Source organism: Xiphias gladius, chromosome 1 (assembly GCF_016859285.1).
Source record: "Xiphias gladius isolate SHS-SW01 ecotype Sanya breed wild chromosome 1, ASM1685928v1, whole genome shotgun sequence".
In the NCBI taxonomy this organism is placed as follows: Eukaryota; Metazoa; Chordata; class Actinopteri; order Istiophoriformes; family Xiphiidae; genus Xiphias; species Xiphias gladius.
The window spans coordinates 6,102,440-6,122,842 of record NC_053400.1 but is presented as its reverse complement, the minus strand read 5'-3'; the positions used below and the strand labels follow the sequence as shown (position 1 = coordinate 6,122,842).

Sequence of the window (20,403 nt, the reverse complement as noted above, 5' to 3'; positions counted from 1 at the left end):
ATAGGGCAGTAGCGGTAAAAGGTCAGACGCCTTTGTGGTTCTTTGTATTCAGATGAGACTTATGTGAGTAAGTTACTGGCAAGAAGGCAGAGCGAACTTGGAGAGCGCATTCTGGTTGTCAGGGTGCTGCTTTAGAGTGCTTGCTTAGACTGGGAGTCCCCTTTGTTAATGATGAATTACGTGGTAGATGTGATAAACGAGTGAAAGTAGACTTGAATGACAAAATGTGTGTGTAGGGTAGTCAGAATTAGATGCGTTGGCTGAACTATCTTTGCCAAGATGTTTAAAGTTTACTCTAGCTTTTCTCTGTCAAAATGAATGGTTGTCATGGTTACCTCACAAAGGCCTCTTTATTTCCTCTCAGTGCTCTCTCTCCTTCTCTTTATTCATCCTTAGCTATCTGTAGCGCTCTGTCTTGCCCTCTGTTGTTGTCTCTCCTTGAGTGTTAGCTGCAGCTTAGCTTGCCATGAGGACACTCATGTGACTGTTAAATTATCGATGGTGGGGGAGATGACCTGTGTGTATCATTTTGTGTGTGTGTGTGTGTGTGTGTGTGTGTGTGTGTGTGTGTGTGTGTGTGTGTGTTCGTGTGATACAAAGAGGAAATGAGGAGATGCACAAGGATAGCATCCCCCCTTCCCTTGTATGTACATCAGTGATACCACTAAGTTCAAATCCCCCAACAGCATGATGTCACTGGCACAGATCTGACCAATCAGCACGGGCCATCGGGCCAGAATCGCAAGTTCAAAGTTCACAGAGAGCAGGGCTGAGCAACAAAGAGGTATTGACTGAGGGGAAGTACCCAACTGTTTGCTCGCTTCACTTCAGACAGGAACATAAATGAATATGTTGGTCAATTCTAAACCAGGTTTTCTTTGTTTTTACTTTTCCAAAAAAATCTGTAAGAAGCCTTTTGTGCACAGAGGAAGTTGATACAATGGTCAGTGTGGCACAGCTATGTTGTGGCCTTGTCAGTGTGTAATTGTTGCAGAGGCAATGCACAACAGCATCCCTTGATGGGATGGGATGTTAGAAATGTATGCTGATTCATATCAGCAATCATTAGCGTGCCTTTTGTGATTCATTTATCAGATCTGTGTAGATTATTATTGGAATCTCAACTGGGAGAGAACAATAGGCATTCTCATACATTAACTACGTGGATATACACTCACCGATCACTTTATTAGGAACGCCTATACACCTGCTTATTCGTGCAGTTACCCATGTGGCAGCAATGCAATGCATAAAATCATGATACAAGTCAGGAGCTTCAGTTAATGTTCACATCAAAAATCAGAATGGAGAAAAAATGTGATCTAAGATGGGCTGTTTTGCGCAGTTCTGAAACTGCTGAACTCCTGTGATTTTCACGCACAACAATCTCTAGATTTTACTCAGAATGGTGCAAAAAAAAAAAAAAAACACACCCTGTATTTTGCAGTTCTGTAAACGAAAAAAGCCTTGTTGATGAGAGAGGTGAGAGACTAGTTGGAGCTGACAGAACGGCTACGGTAACTCAGATAACCATTCTTCAAAACTGTGGTGAGCAGAAAAGCATCTCAGAATAAACAACGCGTTAAGCCTTGAGGCGGATGGGCTACAACAGCAGTAGATAATGTTGAGTTCCACTCCTGTCAGCCAAGAACAGAAATCTGAGGCCGCAGTGGGAATAGGCTCACCAAAACGGGACAATTGAAGACTGGAAAAACGTAGCCGGGTCTGATGAATCTGGATTTCTGTTGAGGTTGAGGTTCTGTTGAGATGGTAGGACCAGAATTTGGTGTCAATAGCATGAATCCATGGGCCCAACCTGCCTTTTGTCAACATTCCAAGCTGCTGGTGGTGGTGTGATGGTGTGGGGAATGTTTTCCTGGCACACTTCGGGCCCTAGGCAGGCCCTATCCAGTATTAGTATGAGGGACTTTCTTCTTTATGTAGCTTGCAGCATATTGACTCCTGTTTGTGTTTTTCTTAAGACACACACTATATGTTTTAATGCAGAGGGATGTGTATTCTTTCTTTCTCCTTCTGTACATACTCAGATAATCCCCTTTTAGTGATTAAGTTAAACAATGTTGTGTATATTGTCTAACTTTCTTCCCTCCCCTAACTTGTCTCTTTGCTCTATCATTTCCATACAGGTAATGACCTCTTCTTGGTAGCAATCCACGAGCTGGGTCACGCCCTGGGTTTAGAGCACTCCAACAACCCACTGGCCATCATGGCTCCCTTTTACCAATGGATGGAGACGGAGAACTTCGAGTTGCCAGAGGACGACCGGCGGGGCATACAACAGATCTATGGTAAGACAGGCATCTTGGATGACTTTCCTGGTGTCCATTGTGTATATTCCTTACAGTTTGTTATATCATGAGGACATGAACTGGTGATTTGCAGTTTGTGTAGTATTGAAGACTAGTTTTTATGCATTTTTCCAACAATAAGGTGACCGCTCTATTATAGAAGTTGCTTTTCATTTTTATTTAAATTTTTTGTTTAAAATGTTTATTTAAAATCCCAATAGGTTGCCCTAATTTATTTGGAAATCCATTTTACAGCTTTAAATTCATCAGTTAGCATTTCAGATATATTAAAGGAACAGTGTGACATCTTGGTAAATGTCTTTTTTGCAGCCGGCAAGAAAGACGTGTTAATTAGTAAATTTTAGAGGTACATTTAAGCATTTTTTTTGTAAGCTTTGGATAGAGTCAGATTTACTGTTTTCCCATGTTTCCACTCTTATGCTAAGCTAAGCTAACCGTCTCCTGGCTGTAGCTGTCTTTATGTAACAGATAAACTGTGTGTGACAGTTGGTATCAATCTTCTCACCTAACTCTCAGCAAGAAAGTTTGTGTTGAACTATTCCTTTGAGAATTTTAAAAGTTTCTATTCTCAAAATAAACAGTTGTGACTCTTAATGTTGATACTAACCATGTCTTAAGTTTACACCCATTTTTAATGTAATAGTAGTAGCATTTTTTTTAATTTATTTGAATTAGACACTTAGGTTTAACCCATGATGTTTGTTTTTTCTCTGCAGGCCAACCAGACAGCGGCCCCACACAGGCCCTGCCCACTGTGATACCCCGTCGACCAGAACCAAGGCCACCTCAAACACCTCCTCGGCATCCTGACCGCCCCAGGACCACTGAAAGACCAGACCACTATGGACCCAATATCTGTGAAGGGAACTTTGACACAGTGGCTATGCTCAGAGGAGAGATGTTTGTTTTCAAGGTAAAGGGTCTGAGGATTAAGAAATAGAGGCATTTTTAACCGCTAGCTTGATGTTGATCTGAAGTAATGAACATAAAACGTCAAAATAAATATGTTTACCATCACCATTGTTTATTACTGTATATGTCCTTGCTTGTCTTTTCCAGCAGAGGAGCTGTTCTGACAAGTTAACTGTGTCAATAAACTAGTTACTCTTTTCTGGGGAATCAGTTTAAGACAAATGGCGTGTGCATGGCCAAGAAGAGGTCTGTTTTCAATCAGGTCCTTGTGGATTGTAAACTAACAGGGCCAGTGTTTTTTATGAGATGGAAGACTGTTAAGAGGGAGGGGTGTTCTCAGGTGTTTGTCTTAAAGAGCCTCTCGGCCCACACAAAACATTCATTAGGGCTGAAGCAGCAGTGAGCAATTAGCAAGGTTTTTACCCTTTAAAAGATATGTCTTAGAAAAGTCTCATTTTGCTGTTGGCTACAGTCGCTGAAAGCTGGGTTTTATTATTCATTTAATATTTAAGGTCTTTTGATATTTTGCAGCCCTGTCCTATGGTCATTTGTTATTATAAATCTGACATGTGTTTTCACCAATCATGGAGGCAGCGGATCCTGGTCAGGGTTGATGATGCAAGAAATGTATGTGGTCATTTCCAGTTAAATGAACTGAAATTTCAGCAGCAAATAGGACTGAATTTCTTCCTTTGTATTTTATTCCCTTCGGGATTAGTTTAGAGGTAATCTATACATAGAGCAGATCAGTAAATATAAGTAATGACGTTTCAGTGGGAGATATCAAAGGAGGTATCAAGTGTTGGCAGTGCTGAACACTGAAGAGGTTTGCAGATATTAGAGAGAGCTGGACAGAGAACACACAGGCTTTTTTATAAAGGAGCCTCAGACTTCCATTCCATAATTTTTTTTTTTCAAGTTTATTTCAAGTTTATTTTCATTTTCATGTCCATTAGAAGCAGTGCATCACAGTGCAATTAAACACTTGTGCTCTGGCTAAAGTTGACAAAAATGTTATCATGATATCTGAAATTTTGTCTTTGACGGTGAACTGCAGTGGTAGGGAGTCAAACAAGTAAAGATATCCAATAATGTCAAACTATCAACCACACTTTGAACTGGATTCTAGAAACTTTTTGACTTGCCTGTATGAACGGTGAAATAGAAAACTATTTTGTGTTTCTGCAAAGCTGATTATGACAACAGTTGTAATACATTTCTGGATGGGCCTTGTTGGCATCATTCTTGTCATACAGTAGAATATTTATACATCAAACTGGCCTTTAAATCAAACAACACAGTTTCAAAGCTCTAGACTATGAGAGAGCCCTGTCCCTCCAAACACTCAGAGGTCAGTCTATGAATATCTCTTATCTTGGACCATAAGTGTGTCTGACACTGACCAGTAGTTATAAGACTTGACATCCAGCTGCCTGGACATGTGCTGCACATGGTCAGACAGTTATATCTGTGCTCCTAGATTTCATTTCAGTCAGTCATGGCTATGTTCTTGGGTTTCATCCACAGTCATGAAGCTAGTCTGGAAAGCATTAATAAGTGTCCAAAATTAACTTTTTCCTTGCCTACCAGTGCTTCTTAAACTAATACAAATAACATAATCAGAGTAAATGCAGACCAAAGTCAATTAATATACTTTGAGTGATCGAATCAATTTTGTGAATATGACTCTGTTGTAATGTAGTGTGAGAATAATTTTACTAGGAACAATAAAATTAGGCAGGTTTGTAGTTTTGCTATGAAATTGTCATTTATTTACACTTTTTCTTTATATGCCCCTTGCAGCGTAGCCCAAAACTTAATTGCAAGTTGAGAATGCTTAAACATTAATGTTTTGTTTATTCATTTTTTAGCCATGCTAGTGCCGTTGCTGCATTGATGGCCATGTTGGTCTGTTGGTCGGTCAGTTGGTCTACCAGTTTGGTCTGTAATAGCTGTTGAAATATCTCAGCATGGATTGCCATAAGACATTCGTGGTCCCCAGAGAATGAATCCTGATAACTTTGGTGATCTTGTGACTTTTCCTCTGCTGTGACAAGCAGTTTTACATTATTGATTTTTAGTGAAATGTCTCAACAACTATTTGACAGATTGCCCTTAAATTCACATGACCCTCAGGATGAATTGTAATCGCTTTGGTGGAGTTTCATCTAGCGCTATCAACAGGTCAAAATTTTAATTTGTCCAATACAGTGGTTTATGATCAAATACCTGCAAAACTAATGACATTCCCATTAGCCTCAGCTGTACTCTGTTATAAGTGCTAATTGGCATTGGAAGTGATGCCTCCCCTGTTCAGAAATTGTAGATGTCATTCTTCTCTGCTATTACTCTACTTCTTGTATTTGATGAGTGGGAGTAATCTGAAGCACATCAGTACCACTCTCTCTTTCCCACAGAGTCCTGTCCATTAAAAGAAGAAAGGGGCTGTCATTCTGGAGGGAAATGGCTCCTTTCATTTATTCACTTTTACTATTTATTCTCAGCAGAGTGCTGGGCATACAGACAGCCAGCAGAGCACACTGAGTTTCTTTCAGTATTGAAACTTCCTCACTGAGGTCTGGTCTGTTCTGCTGAGGACTAATATGGTCAATTCAGTCTTAATCTGGTCAACGCAAGGAGCTGTCAGACCACACAAATCGAAGAGCAGGCAGTGTGTTCGCTTCGGCCCTGTTCTCTTTCTCTCAGCCCTCGCCAACCCATCTCCATTCTGCTCCATTCCATTCCATTCCGCGCCGTCCTGTCTGCCAGTGTGTCCTACGTGAAGGACAAAACGAGGTGTGCTTGCCAGAAAGAAGCACTACTGAGCATTTTACCGTTACATTATCCAGGACAAGCAGGGCTACTGACTCACCACTTATGAATGAGTCTGAGGGTTGCTGGTGGAAATCTGTCTGCTGGCTTGTGTGCACAGCATATACTGTACAATAGATATGAATGTTCACAGGCAAAAGTTTCTTTCTGTGCCTGGGTTAAAAAATGCTGCTGTGATGCTGACATGACAATGAAATCAGCCTAACAGTTCTTTATAAGAGTTATTAGTAGCAGTCTGTGATAAATAGAGAGAGTGGGCTATGGGGGCATGATAAAGACTCCAGAGCGGAGACTGACTAATTGCAGCCTGCTACTGTTGTACAATTGTTAGTTAATTGTACGTTCTGGTCTAGTTATCCTGTAGAGCTCAGCTTGCTTGGCATAATGACCAACGAGCAATACAACAGTGCTAACTTACCTTAGGGCAACAAAACCAGCTGACTAAGATAAAGTGCACAGGAATGTTTTTAAAGTCTGCTTAAAATAGGATGGGTTTAACCGACAAGTAGAAATGACGAACTTCTCAATTTTGTCTCCTTAGGGCCGTTGGTTCTGGCGGGTGCGTAGAAACAGGGTTCTGGATAACTATCCCATGCCCATTGGTCACTTTTGGAGGGGTCTGCCTGGAGACATAGATGCTGCCTATGAAAGACACGACGGCAGGTTCGTTTTCTTTAAAGGTAAGCAGCACAAAAATACTCAGAAATACACTGATGACTGCATGCTCCCGAGCACACAGCTCCGAATTCTGAAACAGATTATGGTGATATCCTCACTCATGCTGACAGCATCCTACAGTCATAAACAAAATTGCAGTGCCAATAATCTTCTTTATAAGTACTTGTAATTTTATACCTTGCAGCACAATGGAGAAGGTCGGATTGCCTGATTAATCATTTGTCATTTATCTTTCATTACAGTAAAGAACAAGAGCAGAGAGTCAGTTCCTGTACTTCTGTTGAATTATGTCACATTACATTGACAGAAAACCTGCAGTTTGCATATTTTTGAATGATATAACATATAATGACCCAAAAGTTATTTTTCATGAGTGTGTGTTGTTTTTGCAATATGATGGTTTTGCTTTTGAATATGTTGGGTGAATGTCATGAGACTTTTGGAAGATCATGAAACCGGCTGACACAGATTCCCCTCTTCGTCCATGCTCTTCTTCCCTTGCTAGTGAACAGCAGTCTCTCCACTCTTTCTCCTTTCGGGAATGAACATACTATCTACTGGTATCAATTTCTGGTAATCGGTGCCGTAAAAACAGGGGTGGCCCTGTTCTAAATAATCTTTTTCTGGTATTGTCATCTGTCATTTTGAGAGCATGACAGATTTCCAGTAGCAACAACAGCCTTTGAGAATATAACCAATTTTAGAAATTAGGCTACTAGCTCCTCAATGAAGGAGAGTAATCAACACACTTTGTGCAACAGCACTGCTATGCTTAAGCTGCAACAGACAAACAACACCTGTGTTTAGATTCATTTTCTAGTGAAGCCACTCTGTTTACCCTGTCGTGCCAAAACACAAACATTGTTGGATTCACTGGATGCTGTGGTATCAGAACATCCAGGATTAATCATAAGTCAGTCTGTCTTACATATTAGGCAGCATATCAGCGCTTTAGGGTAAAAATATTATTTTCTTTTCATCTTTATAGATAAGATATGGCAAGCATATGGAAGATAAGTATACCCTATACTTCCTGGATAGAAAACCATCCACCATCTGGTTTCTCCTTAACAACCTAGATACAGTTATATTGCTCCATTGTCATTTCAAACCAACATGTTTTAATGCTATCATAAAACAGCTTGTGGAGCTTTTTTCATCTTCTGCAGATAATGTTGAAGCTATACCCTGCTTCCTCAAGAGAGCAGCGGTACATAATGTACTCTACATGGAGAGTATAAATCTCATTTAGCACAGCTCAGAATCTATACTGAGTCACCGAGAGTGGCTTGTCTTTTACAATGGGGGATAAAGCGCTGAACGAAAAAGAAAGAACTCAGCCTTTAGTGCAGCTTGAACTGGGGAGCCACAAACTTTGGGGCAGCTGTTGTTGATGGGGAAGATGATGTCATTGGCAAGTCTCTCAGTATGACACTTGGCTGCAAGCCATGAGCAAAGAAAGAACAAGAGAGGTGAAGAGGAGGGAGAGAAAAAAGGAAAGGCTGTGAGACCTGGGAGCACAGGAGACCAACACAGCAGCGGGATGTCTGTTACTAAGACCTTTAAATGAACTAATCAGATCAGCAACAGTATCATGATAACAGCAGTCCTTCCTTTATCTGCATTTTTGTCTGTGCTTGTGTTCTTGTGGACTTGTGAAAAGTCATCACTTATGGCCAATGTTTTCCATATTTAGTGACGTGGAAGTGTTCTTTTTCTTGGGGAAGATTGAGTGGCTTACCAGTGTGATTTGCTGGTAGACAATTATCATAGAATACATTTCACATCAGGCAGCGGTAATGGCAGTGAACAAAAAACCCCACAACTATCACAGAAATTATCGTCATCACTCCCCACTCCCTGCCGAGATGAGCTTGATGTTTCCTTATGGGGATTGACCAGGCCAGAGTTTAGATGCCAAATGTTCTACACTGGCAATAGAATCCATGTCATGCATGTTGGCTGACTCAGCTGTGATTACCAAATTTAATTTGGGGTTTTTGTTAGGTTAGCAATATTAAAAATGTAGTAAGTGTAACTAATATCCCTCCTTGATTTTTTTCTTTTTTTTTGAGGGGCAGCTAGCAAGGCAAGCTAGCTTTAGCTAGGAGGCCTCTCCAACTGACCATCTGGTCTACATCCATAGTCATTTCCAGGTCCTCTCTCAATAAGTTTAAATAAAAAATTAATAATTACATATACATACAAACACAAGCAGTGTAGTGTTTGTTATCAGATTCCCCGTAAATATATAGAACATAACAGTGAGGATAACAGGCACAGCTGTTGTGAAGTGTAATCGCCTGAGTCTACCCGAGCTTGTGATGTCAACAAGAACACTGTTGTACCAGTTTAAACTGAGAGTACTGCATGCTTCCATACTTGGGAGTTTAGACTGCCAAGTTCAACTATTGGCATACTATTAATTTAGAAAGGGCAAGGGTGAATATATTTAATAGGAATACATGGGGAGGTGTAGTCCAGACTTGGAAAGTAGGAGAACATCTGAGAATTTTACAAATTCTCAGTAAAGTAATATTCAAAAATGTATTCATCCACTTCTCTTACACAGATGTGGTATCATCCAGAGGTTTCACAGCTGTTTTTATCCCAAACAAGCCAAACTGGGCTAGAAACCACACTGTTTATCCCTTTAAAAAAACAACAGTCACATAGCAGTAAGGAATCAAATCTTTAGGTCGCTGCAGCAATCTGGCGTAGTTGTGGAAAGTCATGGAATAAGTCATGGGATTTTACATCAGGGCTGTGCACCGCAGGAACCCTGGGAAGCATTGCGTCAACCTCTTGTACTCTCTAGATGCTGAGTGTAGAGCTTTCATTTTAAACGAGGAGCAAGGGGCTGGAGGTGGGTGGATGGGTGGGTGGTGGAGAACTACAGAGGCAAAGGCAGATTGAAGCCAAGAGGAGAGATGTAATGGTGCCAGGAGGAACAGCGTACCCCTGTCTGACACAGTGAAAAAACAATAAAACCTTCCCCTTCAGTGTGAAATCTGCTTTAACCTGACATGAGGCAAGCCGCTCCTAATGGACAATTACAAGCCAAACCTAAACTCCTTAGTCAATGATATCATGCTCACTTTTGCTGTGTTTTTTGATCGCGTGCCAGCAAATCACTATTACACTCATATAATTTATAAGTGTGCGTAAATGCTGGTTTCGTTACTCATATTGCTCATATTGGTCTGTTTTTGTTCCTCATTCAGTTTCAATTCTTCAACATATTCTGTGCCAGCAAATTAAATGTGCGTACACAAACGTCTGTGCCTGTCAGAATGTGTATGTTTACATCTCGTCTTGTGTGTTTGTGTGTGGACCCACTGTATGTGTAACCCAATGTACATACAATATACAGTATGTCTGTGTGTGTTTGTGTGTGTGTGTGTGTTAGCATTTCTCAAAGTCCATTAGGGTTATGAGTGGGAGTGGATAGTGAATGTCCTGATGTATGTATCAAAAAGGATTATTAAGCAATTTTCCTCTCCTCTCCTCTACTCAGGAAACAGATTCTGGCTTTTTAGGGAGGCTAACCTGGAGCATGGCTATCCGCAGGAGCTGGGTGATTTTGGCCAAGACATTCCCTACGACAGAATAGACACGGCCATCTGGTGGGAGCCATCCGGCTACACTTACTTATTTCAAGGAGACTGGTAACATAGCCTACAACCTGTCAAAATCACATGAAACCCCTCTAATTCAGCTGCTACCCAGTGTATTACTTTATTATATTATGTATTATTATTATGTTAGTGTGTCAAAAGTTTAGACAGCCTTTGACAGATTCAGCTTGATCTAAACACTTGTGGTTCCATGAAACAAAATTAAAATGCGCTGCATATGCTCAAATACAATTCAGCCATGCTAGCAGTGTGGCTCCAAGGGGGGCAATGTCAGTCTGATGGTCGGCCGGTCTACCACTTTGGTCTAGACTGATACATCTCAGCAACTATATGAAAGATTGCCATGCAATCATGCATTCATGGTCTACAGATGATGAATCTTACCCACCTTGGTTCTTATCTTTGAACAACTCTAATGCAAAGACCGACACAGTTCAAACAACCCCTGTGGTAACAAATTCTATTGATTTCTGATTTTTGCTTCAATGAGTGTTCACACGTATTTCTACTAATGTACTGTATATGTTCTATTTTATCGTAGTGCAACCAAATTGACACAGAGAATAAGCTGAAATGATAATGTCTAAACAGTATGAAGGTTTTTTTTCTGTCTACCAGGAGTTCATTGGCTTTATTTCCATATATAGAATGAAATTACTAAGATCATAAGAATGACTTACTGTACACAAGGGGAATATATTTATGAAAATACTCACAGGAAAGTAAATACTCTGGATGTGGCTTCTCATTTTTAGCGCATTTACACCCGAAAAAATTGGAATCTTCTGTGGAAACTGTACTGTTTTATACACACCAAGTAGACTACCACCATGCTGTTGTTGAGACAGTTGATGAACAGTATCAACCCTCTTCTCTGCTGCTGTCTGCAGGTACTGGCGTTTCAACGAGCAGTCGCGCTCAGCTGACAGAGGCTACCCGAAACCAATCAGTGTGTGGGGATCGTCAGTGCCCTCTACTCCCAAGGGGGCCTTCCTCAGCGATGATGGAGGTGAGCTGAGACAAGAAGAGTGGTTTCTCTGTGTGTGTGTGTGTGTGTGTGTGTGTGTGTGTATGCGCGACAGGCAGACAGAGACACACCTGAAACAAAGAATTAGGGCGTTGGTCATGCAATCATCACGAGAGAGGGGATGGTGTGTGTGTGTGTTTGGGTGTCTGTTGGGAAATGAATTTGAGCCAACATGTGTTTTTTGCTGTGCTCGGCGAACATAGCCAGCGATCGGTTAGCTTAGTTAAACATGAAGACTGGAAACAGGGGCAAACAGCTAGAATTTCATGGAACCAGGGGTGACTCCAGGAGAGAGCCCAGGTAGCTGTTTCCCCCGTTTCCAGTCTTTATTCTAAGCAACCAGCTGCTGGATCCAGCTTGATATTGAGCCGAAAGGTATAAGGGTGGTAGCAATCATTTCATCTAACTCTTGGCAAAGTGGCAAAGGAGCTTATTTCCCAAAATGTAGAACTATTCTATTAATTTGTCTGTCTTCAGATTGTTATGTTGGCTTACATCTTCTACTCTCCTTGTCTTCTCCAGCTTACACATTCTTCTACAAGGGTTCCAAGTACTGGAAGTTTGACAACCACCGCATGAAGAGTGAACCAGGCTACCCCAAGTCCATACTGAGGGACTTCATGGGCTGCAGTGTGGACCTGGACCCTGACAGAGACACGGACACAGACACAGGACGCAAATACCCAGATGTGAACCGCCCACCGTTTGACCCAGATGTAGGTGATGATGCTGACAAGGACAAAAACAGGGAAGGAACGGATCGAGGCGGAACAGACAAAGACACAGGCAAAGGATCAGACAGTGACAAAGATGAAGACTACCGCGAGGGTCGTGAAGAAGACACCAACGAGGTGGACGTGGTGCTGAAGGTGGACGACAGCGAGGAGCGAACCATGAACATCCTGATGGTAACTATCCCACTGGTCCTGGTGCTGTGCATCCTGGGACTGATCTACGCCATCATCAACACACTGCAGAGCAAAGGGGCACCACGGCTGCTGGTGCACTGCAAGCGCTCACTGCAGGACTGGGTCTGATCCTTGACATTAGGGGACACCGAACTTTGAACTTAAATTGGACCTTAGACACCCACCTCCTCTAATCCAAACCTCTCCCCAAGTGATCCATCTTTCTCAAGTCTCTGTGCTCAGTGGCTCCTGCAACTCTAAGTACATGTGGTAGTAGATCCATGCAAATACTGTACTGATAAAATACACACACAAACTAGAAGCAAGCGTGAATTATGTCTCACATATATACATACGCACACACACAAACACAAACCCACACACACACACACACCATCTTAACCTCCTCTTGTCTCCCATGGTGCTCTACAATGCGTTGACTGTAGTCTATTTATATGAGAAAAGTTTGCACATTGTCCTTTTTTTTCTTTTTGTTTTTGTTTTGGCTCATTTTGTGTGACATTTTATTGTGATCATTATTATTTCTAAACCAGGAAGGCCGCTCTATTCCCCCTACCGTGTCTGTACCACCCTCCTCTCTAATCTCAGTAGGGGCTTTTTCCTCGTTGATAACTTGACCTCTGCTTATGCTATAACAGTTGCCACGAGAGAAGGACATGCAAAGGGTTAGAAGAGATTTGTAGACCGACCACTAAACTTCAAGTAGGGTTTAGTAGTGTTCCTTCCTCCTTTCATCATCTTCTCCTTCACCTTGCTCCATCTCCTTCCTTTTCTCTGCAGTACAGTATGTCATGGGGTGAAAGCTGAGTCAGAGAGAACCAGGGTTTGGTCACAACAGATATTTTGCTGTAGTTGACAGTAAGAGGTATTTTGAGCCCTAGTGTGAGCCCGGATATTATGCTCCTTTTGACTGTATGATGATGATTTTGCTGTTGTTTATATAGGCACTCCTTTGGTTTTAAAGGATAATTCCAGTTTATTACAACTTACACCTTATTTTTTGAAGTTTTGGCCATTGATTTTAACGGTAATAATAACACTGTACTCACCAAGTTAATTGCTGAGATCGGGGAATGTGGCGATATTGCTAAAAAGAAGTCAATCACAGAGGCTTTAAACAACTCCCAGGTTAGCCAAGTTTATTTGGAAAAGTAAATGAGGACAGATGGTAAAATTATTACCCAAACTGTCTGCTATAAACATAAATCAGTTTACGAACCAGATTCCACTTTGTTCCAGATTTAGTTTTGATCTGCCACACTTGCTGTAAATGTGTGCTGACAGTTTTCGGGTGTAATGTGAGGATTATTGACATTTTGGGTCCGCTCGCTTTTGGTTTTATCTCCAAATAAAGTTGACTAGAAAATATTTTCAACCTGGGATTTAAAGGAATAATTCAACACATTTGCATTAGCCAAGGTACCTGTTTCCCCCTGCGCCGGTGAGGTATCAATCTTCTCATCTAACTCTCAGCAAAAAAAGCAAGTAAAGATATTTCTCGAAATGTTGAATCTTTCAAATCTGGCTGATTGTTTGACTGATCGTGTGTCTTATCCCATCAGGCTTTGTTCTAGCCATTTTGCTGTGATTCACAGATATCTGCAATCACTTTAATGAGTACAATATGATAAGAGATAGAAATAATGGCTAAAACTACAAAAATAAAACCCAAGCAGTAACACATGTTAATTATTCTTTAAATTCAGACTACTTCTGCCTTGTTTTCCTTCTTTTTCTTTTTCCCACACAATTGGACACTAGGTTTCTTTTCTTTATTTTACTTACTTAGAAAGCATTTACAGACCTCTTTGTCTGAAAAGGTAAAGGATTTTTAAAGGGGTCCTCTTCTTTTAACTTTCATTTATCTGCCTACTTCTCAGAGAGCCTCTTTTCTGTCAAGAATAAGACCTTTTACTTGTGCTAGAGAGGAGACAGACTCATGGTTATTTTAAAAAGTCAACTTACTGTGAAATAACAAAGGAGCGGTAGTATTCATTGCATCTGTGTGTGTGACATAAAACGAGAGGAACAAAGCAAAGACATGGCCTTTAACTACAGAAGAGGATGTACGACCATAAGTGCAACACAGCAGTTGCAGGGTGCAACTAATGTACCATGCAGTTTATAATGGACTTTTTATGGCTATTGTTTTTTAAAAGGACAATTTAAGAAACCTCACTGATGACCTGTGGTCTTTTTGTGGTAAAGATAGCGTAGCTGTAAGCACCAGCGTGGGCTCGGGCCATGCAGGCTCATGTGAACACAGACTAATCCTCTTCATTAAAAAACAGCAGGTGTGTGCAAATGCTGTTAGCCCCCGTGACCCCTAAAACTAAAGCCTGGACTCCGAGAATCAAAACACTCTCCGCTCTCGTTTCATCTCGCAAGAGCAGAGATAGGATGAAGGGGAGTGTGTGCAGACAATAATGTCCATCTTAACTACTTTGTTTTGATTACTCAAGTATTAAAGGACCAGACCAGTGTATTTGAATATTTAGCCACTTCACAACAAATCATTGCCAACCACTTTCAAATGTATGCCATACAGTTTTACATTTTTGTATGTATGTTTTTCTACCATTGGTGGCAGCCTTTGGTCAATCCATTCATTTATATAGAATATGACAATCAAGTAGTACACTATTTAACCACAAAAATTAATGTAACTTTGACAAAACTTGCTGCAGAATTGATGTTCACTTTGATTGCTTATACAGCTCAAGCAAGTTTTAAGAATCTGCTTACTGATTTTTATACTTTAAAGAAATTAATGGAAACCAATGGCTGCCATGGAAACATACATTTTTAAAAAACAGCATGTTTTGCAAAATGGTTGGTGTAAAATTGCTACTACATTTTTAAATAGTAGTAAAGGGGCTAAACATACAATTGTGTTGTCCTTTAAAATCATATTTTTTTCTTAAAAGAAGAAAAACAATATTCATTAAAGACAAGATCATTTCAATTGACCTCTCTGTGAATACATTTTCAAGAATTTGGGTTAGGTGACATTAACCACATACTTGTGGAATGATAAGCCCTATTTCAAGATGTAAAAAAATGTAGCAGCAATGGGAAAACATGAATTTTTCTCATCCTTCCTTGTTCTTTAATAAATATAAGATTTTTGGTTTGAAAACCAGACTGAAGCGAGCAAGGGTGTAGGGGTGGAAGACTTGAGAGTGCGACTTCAAATATGAATGGGAGATGGGCTTATCTGAGGTAGCATTAAGTAAGCTGCCACTCTGACCAGAGGGGGATCAGCTAACCCAGCTCAGGTTACACAGATGTGGATGGGGAGGGTGAGGAGAGACTGAATTTCCTGCAGCTAAGACAAGGAAAGGGGAAAGGGGGAGGGAGGCTTACCTCCTCTCCCTGAGCTTGCACAGTTTGGATCTCAGGAATAAGGAGGGGTAGGAAGGCAAAGAAAAAGAGAGAGAGGGCTTTGATGGCCCTATTCCACTGGCAGCAGCCCATGTGACCCAAATTCTCCTGCTAGTTCAACAACAGTATTGGCCAAAGAGGAAACTAAAGTTTACAGTAGGTGACAGACCTTTTTTTTTTTAGGAATGCTCGGTGTAAGTGCTTTGCCTGTAGTTGTCCATATTCATAGTATCCCCATATCAATGCAATAGCTGTTGGCATGGAATTTATTTTTTGGTTGCAAGAAGTTACCTTTGAAATGAGACCAGGGTTATGGCTGTAATGAAAATGGTTGAAGAACAGATACCTTTTTTTTTTTTTTGGGGATACATTATTTTTGGGCTTGTGCACGAAAATGGGGGTGTCTGGTAACAGGTTGAAGCCTGCGTATTGATTCCACCCTTTACTCTCAAGCAGTAGCAGTGGTGCTCCATCTGTCTTCCTTTTGCACCAGTCAGACTGCAGCTTGTATGTTGACAGACCAAGCAGATACATACCCCTGCTGTTCTGTTAGGCCTCCAGCTAGGTGAAAACAGGTTGAGGTGAGATCTCTAAGCAGGTAGAGTTAAAGTTAACAGGACACTTACACTGAAAGGAAGAAAAGGAAGAGCATAATCAGCCAGCACAAGAGGTCTGGAGATTGATCTGTGGCCAGTCGATAGCGGTTGCCAGGAAACTGTGTCCTGTGTCCATCACTCACCTCCTCATCATCTGGGTTGGGGGGTTGGCGGATGCAGCTAATCAGTGTTAAAAGCACCCCCACCCTCCTCTCCTCTCTCCTCTCCTGTCCTGCTCTTCCACTGGTCCTGCAGACACATCAGTGAGTGCTCAGACGGTCCAGCGTCTGGACAGGCTCAGAAAATGCAGACTCATTGACACAAAGTTGTGTATGGAGTTCTTTTTTTTTTTTTCAAGCCTTCTCTTCTCCTCCACAACCCCCACACAGAGTCCACGGGGAGTTAACCACCTCAAAGTTGAGAGAGTCGTGTACCTGAGTTTGCTTCACTTGAAATCACATTTTGGGTGATTAAGCAGTTTGAGAGATTCTCTGTAAGGTGACACTGACTGGGACTGAATTTAGTACAGGTCATTGTCTCAGGAAACCAAGCAGAAGAGAAATGTTGAAGGGTTAGGAAAGTAATCTGTCAAGGCTGATTGATGAATGTTTGTGTGTTTGTGTTTCTGTGTGTCGAGGGGTTCAGTTAATCAGCTCTACTCTCTATAAGCAAGGCCTGTTTTCTGACTGTAAATCTCCCACATTGTCTTTATCCCCACCCCTCTACATACTCAGCCCAGCCCTCTAAGCCCAAGGGGATCGTAATAACAACAATGGCCTTCTCTCTCTCTCTCTCTCTCTCTCTCTCTCTCTCTCTCTTTTCACTCTCTTTCTCCTCCCCCTATTTTCTCTCTCCCTAATACACACACAAACACATTATTGTCTTCCCCAACCTCACCTTTCTCCCCTCGTATAAAAGTAGTCCAGGCCAAGGTCCAGCCTCACAAAGCATAGCCTCTTTTTAGATTCACCTCCTTGTTCAGGAACTTTTAACACTGCATAAGGCTTCACTTAAAAACACCTGTCATCTTTTGAGTTTCTTTGAACAAAGACTTGGCAACGGGATGTCACATTTAAATATAAAGTTGTAAAGGCTGAAGTTTTTTTTATGTTAATGCCTTGTTTTGAAATGCAGGGCCTTGGTGCAAAGTTAGGTAAGGTTAGGACATCGCTGAGCTTGTCTGAGCTTTCATCTCTCTCAGGATGTGTTTCTTTAAACACTGCATGTTAAGTTTTCCTGATTCAGCCCTGCTGTTTGGCTTTGAGCACGGGCTTTATACCTTTCCTTTTTGTCATATTTGAACAAACATCTCTGTTAAAATCTCTAGAATCATTCAAAAAGGCAGGTATTCTTTTAGCTGTGTCTGTGCTCTCCACTCTGTTTACTTTTTGTGTTTCAGCTTCCTTCGGTCGCAGTGCATCCCTGCACTGCGTAGTAACCACAAGCTTCAAAAAGCCACTGCGTCAGCCCTGTGCAAAGTCTGAATTTTACCAGGAAAAAACAGACCGTGAAAATTAAGCAAAAAAGAAAAGAAAAACCTGTCCAACATTAAATACAGTAAGACTGTATTCTGTTTCAGTTTCAGTTGATGGCTCAACCCCAAAGGATTGTGGGTTGTCCAGATGCTTCTCTCTTTTCCCAGAGTGCATCTCACCTTGCCAACTGAGCCCATCCACTCTGGAACCACTCATTTTAAATCATCACTTGGCTATCTCGTCCTCTCACCGTGGGGATGAAACAGAAAATATGGCTGACAAATGACTTTAGGCATCTGTGTCGTCACTTTGCCCCGGACGAGTGCAGCAGATCGGCTCTCATGGTGCGTCAGACAGGCATTGAGACTGTTGAGCAGCCCACTTAAGAAAAACTGTTTTCATCCACTAACTGCAGCTACAGTAGAGAGTAGATCTTGTTGGATTCAGTCAATTCTGTGCTGACCATCAGTACTCGGCATCTCACACTAGGCCCTCATGAACGTCTCTCTTCATTACTACCAGAGTAATGATTTCATGACTTTCTGAAAAAAACTTCACTATCATCCCCGATTGGGATGAGATGGGGAAAAAAATACATAAAAAAAGAAGCAGTCGATCAAAAAATATGGGGTTATTGTTTGTCCTTGATAATTTGTCTTATTTTGATTTTATTTTGTGCATTTTTTTCTTTCCAAACTTGATATGACATTGTTTGTTAATAACATTCCAATTAGTTTTTTTTTTTGGATTGCTTGTTAGTGGGGTTTTTTTCTGTAGAAAACGTAAGATTTTATACATTTGTGTTGTTGTGTGTTCACCTCTAGTTGAGTGTGTTAACAAGCCATGCTGGACATGTACACATTAAAAAATTGCTCTGAAAATAATCGATATAGTGCTGTTTAAGCTTTTTATGCAGAGCCTGCAGTACAGTGCTTTCTGAACTATCTGAAGAAAATAGAAAGTTAAAATTCTGCACACACATGTACACACAACGAGAGTACACCCACCCTCTATTCTCTTCCTGCGATGAGGTCACTGTCCATAGGCCCTTGCTTCCTGTCTCACAGGGGACAGGCAGCAGAACAGCCTTAAAGAGAAGGGAGAGAGGGGTCTGGCCAATTGCCTGGAAACCGCATAAGCAGGGAGGAAGTTAGCAAGCAGCTTTCAGAGCCTATAGGAAACCAACCATGCAATGGTGTCATCACACTGAAAGGAAATTCATTGTTCACCACACCACAGTGGGTTTTTTTTTGTTGTTTTTTTTGTGTTGGATTTCATCCAATCACCAAAATTACAGAACAGAGACTGTTTGCAGACTTTATTGAGATGTTTTTAGTGACTTAGAGTAAGTTGTTTCCATGACCAAAAATTAAGTGACACCTATTGACATCCTATTGCAGGTGTGATTGGCCAAAACTGACACAGATTGATACAGTGCTTTTTTTTGTCTTCATCTGAGTCCTCGTGATCAATTAATGGAGGAGCTAAGCTGAGAGCTTCAAGCTTTCAATAGAGAGAAAAGGTGTTTATGACTGGGAAGAGAAAAAGACATGTCTTAAGGGGGGGGGGGGCACCGTCACATAGGTTCAGACTGAAATACCTCACAAACTACTGGATGAATAGTTGAAACTAGCTGAGATAACAATGGTCCCCATAAAATGAATCCTAAGTTAAAGATATACATATTGTCAACAAATCCCATAAAAATACCAGAACAAACCATCCATTAATCCATCTCTCAATACTTTCCAACTTTCCTACCTGTCTGTGGTACTCAGCCCCATGCCGGTTTGTTCCTACTGAGGACGTAAATATTAAAGGACCAGTGTGTAGGATTAAGTGGCATCTAGCGGTGAGGTTGCAGATTGCAACCAACTGAATACCTCTTCCCTAACTGCCTCCTTTCCAAGCGTGTAGGAGAACCTTCAAGCCTTCAGCCTTCAGGTAACATAAAAACCCGAAAGGTCCTGTCTAGAGCCAGTGTTTGGTTTGGCCGTTCTGGGCTACTTTAGAAACATGGTGGTGCAACATGGTGGGCTCCATGGAGGAGGCCCCGCTCCCTATGTAGATATGGAGGGCTCATTCTAAGCTAGGAAACCACGACGATTCTTAGTTTCAGGTATATTTCAGGTCATTATACACTAATGAAAACATAATTATGAATATTATATTCCATTTCTGCCAATGGATCCCCCTAAATCTTACACACTGGTCCTTCATTCATCCTTTATTTCAAAAATAAACAGGCACTTTATTTTTTAGAAAACTCAAGTTAAACAAGAGTATAAATACATTTGTTGTACACCATCTTCGGCCATGGCATGCATTTACTGCAGCAGAAAAGTGTATATGGAACTGACTCGTAATAAGCTGTCCATGTTCAGGGTAATGAAGAAACACCAAGTGTAGCAGTGTGGCTCATTTATGTGCTTTCATAGTTTTTGTAAAACAATGGAGCTATATGACACAAAGTTTCAAGTTCAAGACAATACTAGACTCAAATAATTGCTAGTTTTGGTCTTGTCATGTGTTGAAGAAGAAGAACCGAGGATATCACTTTCTTCTTCAACTCTGACTTTGATGATTCTCTGACTTTGAACCT

The 20,403-nt window shown here is 41.1% G+C and overlaps 1 protein-coding gene across 2 annotated transcripts in view; it reads left to right on the top strand.

Moving 5' to 3' along the window:
* Positions 1 to 18,662, top strand: part of mmp15b (matrix metallopeptidase 15b) — a 30,483-nt gene extending 11,821 nt beyond the window's left edge. For both annotated transcript variants that reach the window (XM_040125165.1, XM_040125175.1), the window contains exons 6-11: positions 2,148 to 2,309; positions 3,047 to 3,243; positions 6,616 to 6,754; positions 10,270 to 10,420; positions 11,281 to 11,399; positions 11,940 to 18,662. In XM_040125165.1, coding sequence (XP_039981099.1) covers positions 2,148 to 2,309; positions 3,047 to 3,243; positions 6,616 to 6,754; positions 10,270 to 10,420; positions 11,281 to 11,399; positions 11,940 to 12,454 — 1,283 coding nt within the window. In that variant the 3' untranslated portion in view covers positions 12,455 to 18,662. The remainder of the gene's footprint in view (positions 1 to 2,147; positions 2,310 to 3,046; positions 3,244 to 6,615; positions 6,755 to 10,269; positions 10,421 to 11,280; positions 11,400 to 11,939) is intronic.
* Positions 18,663 to 20,403: the final 1,741 nt, after the last annotated feature.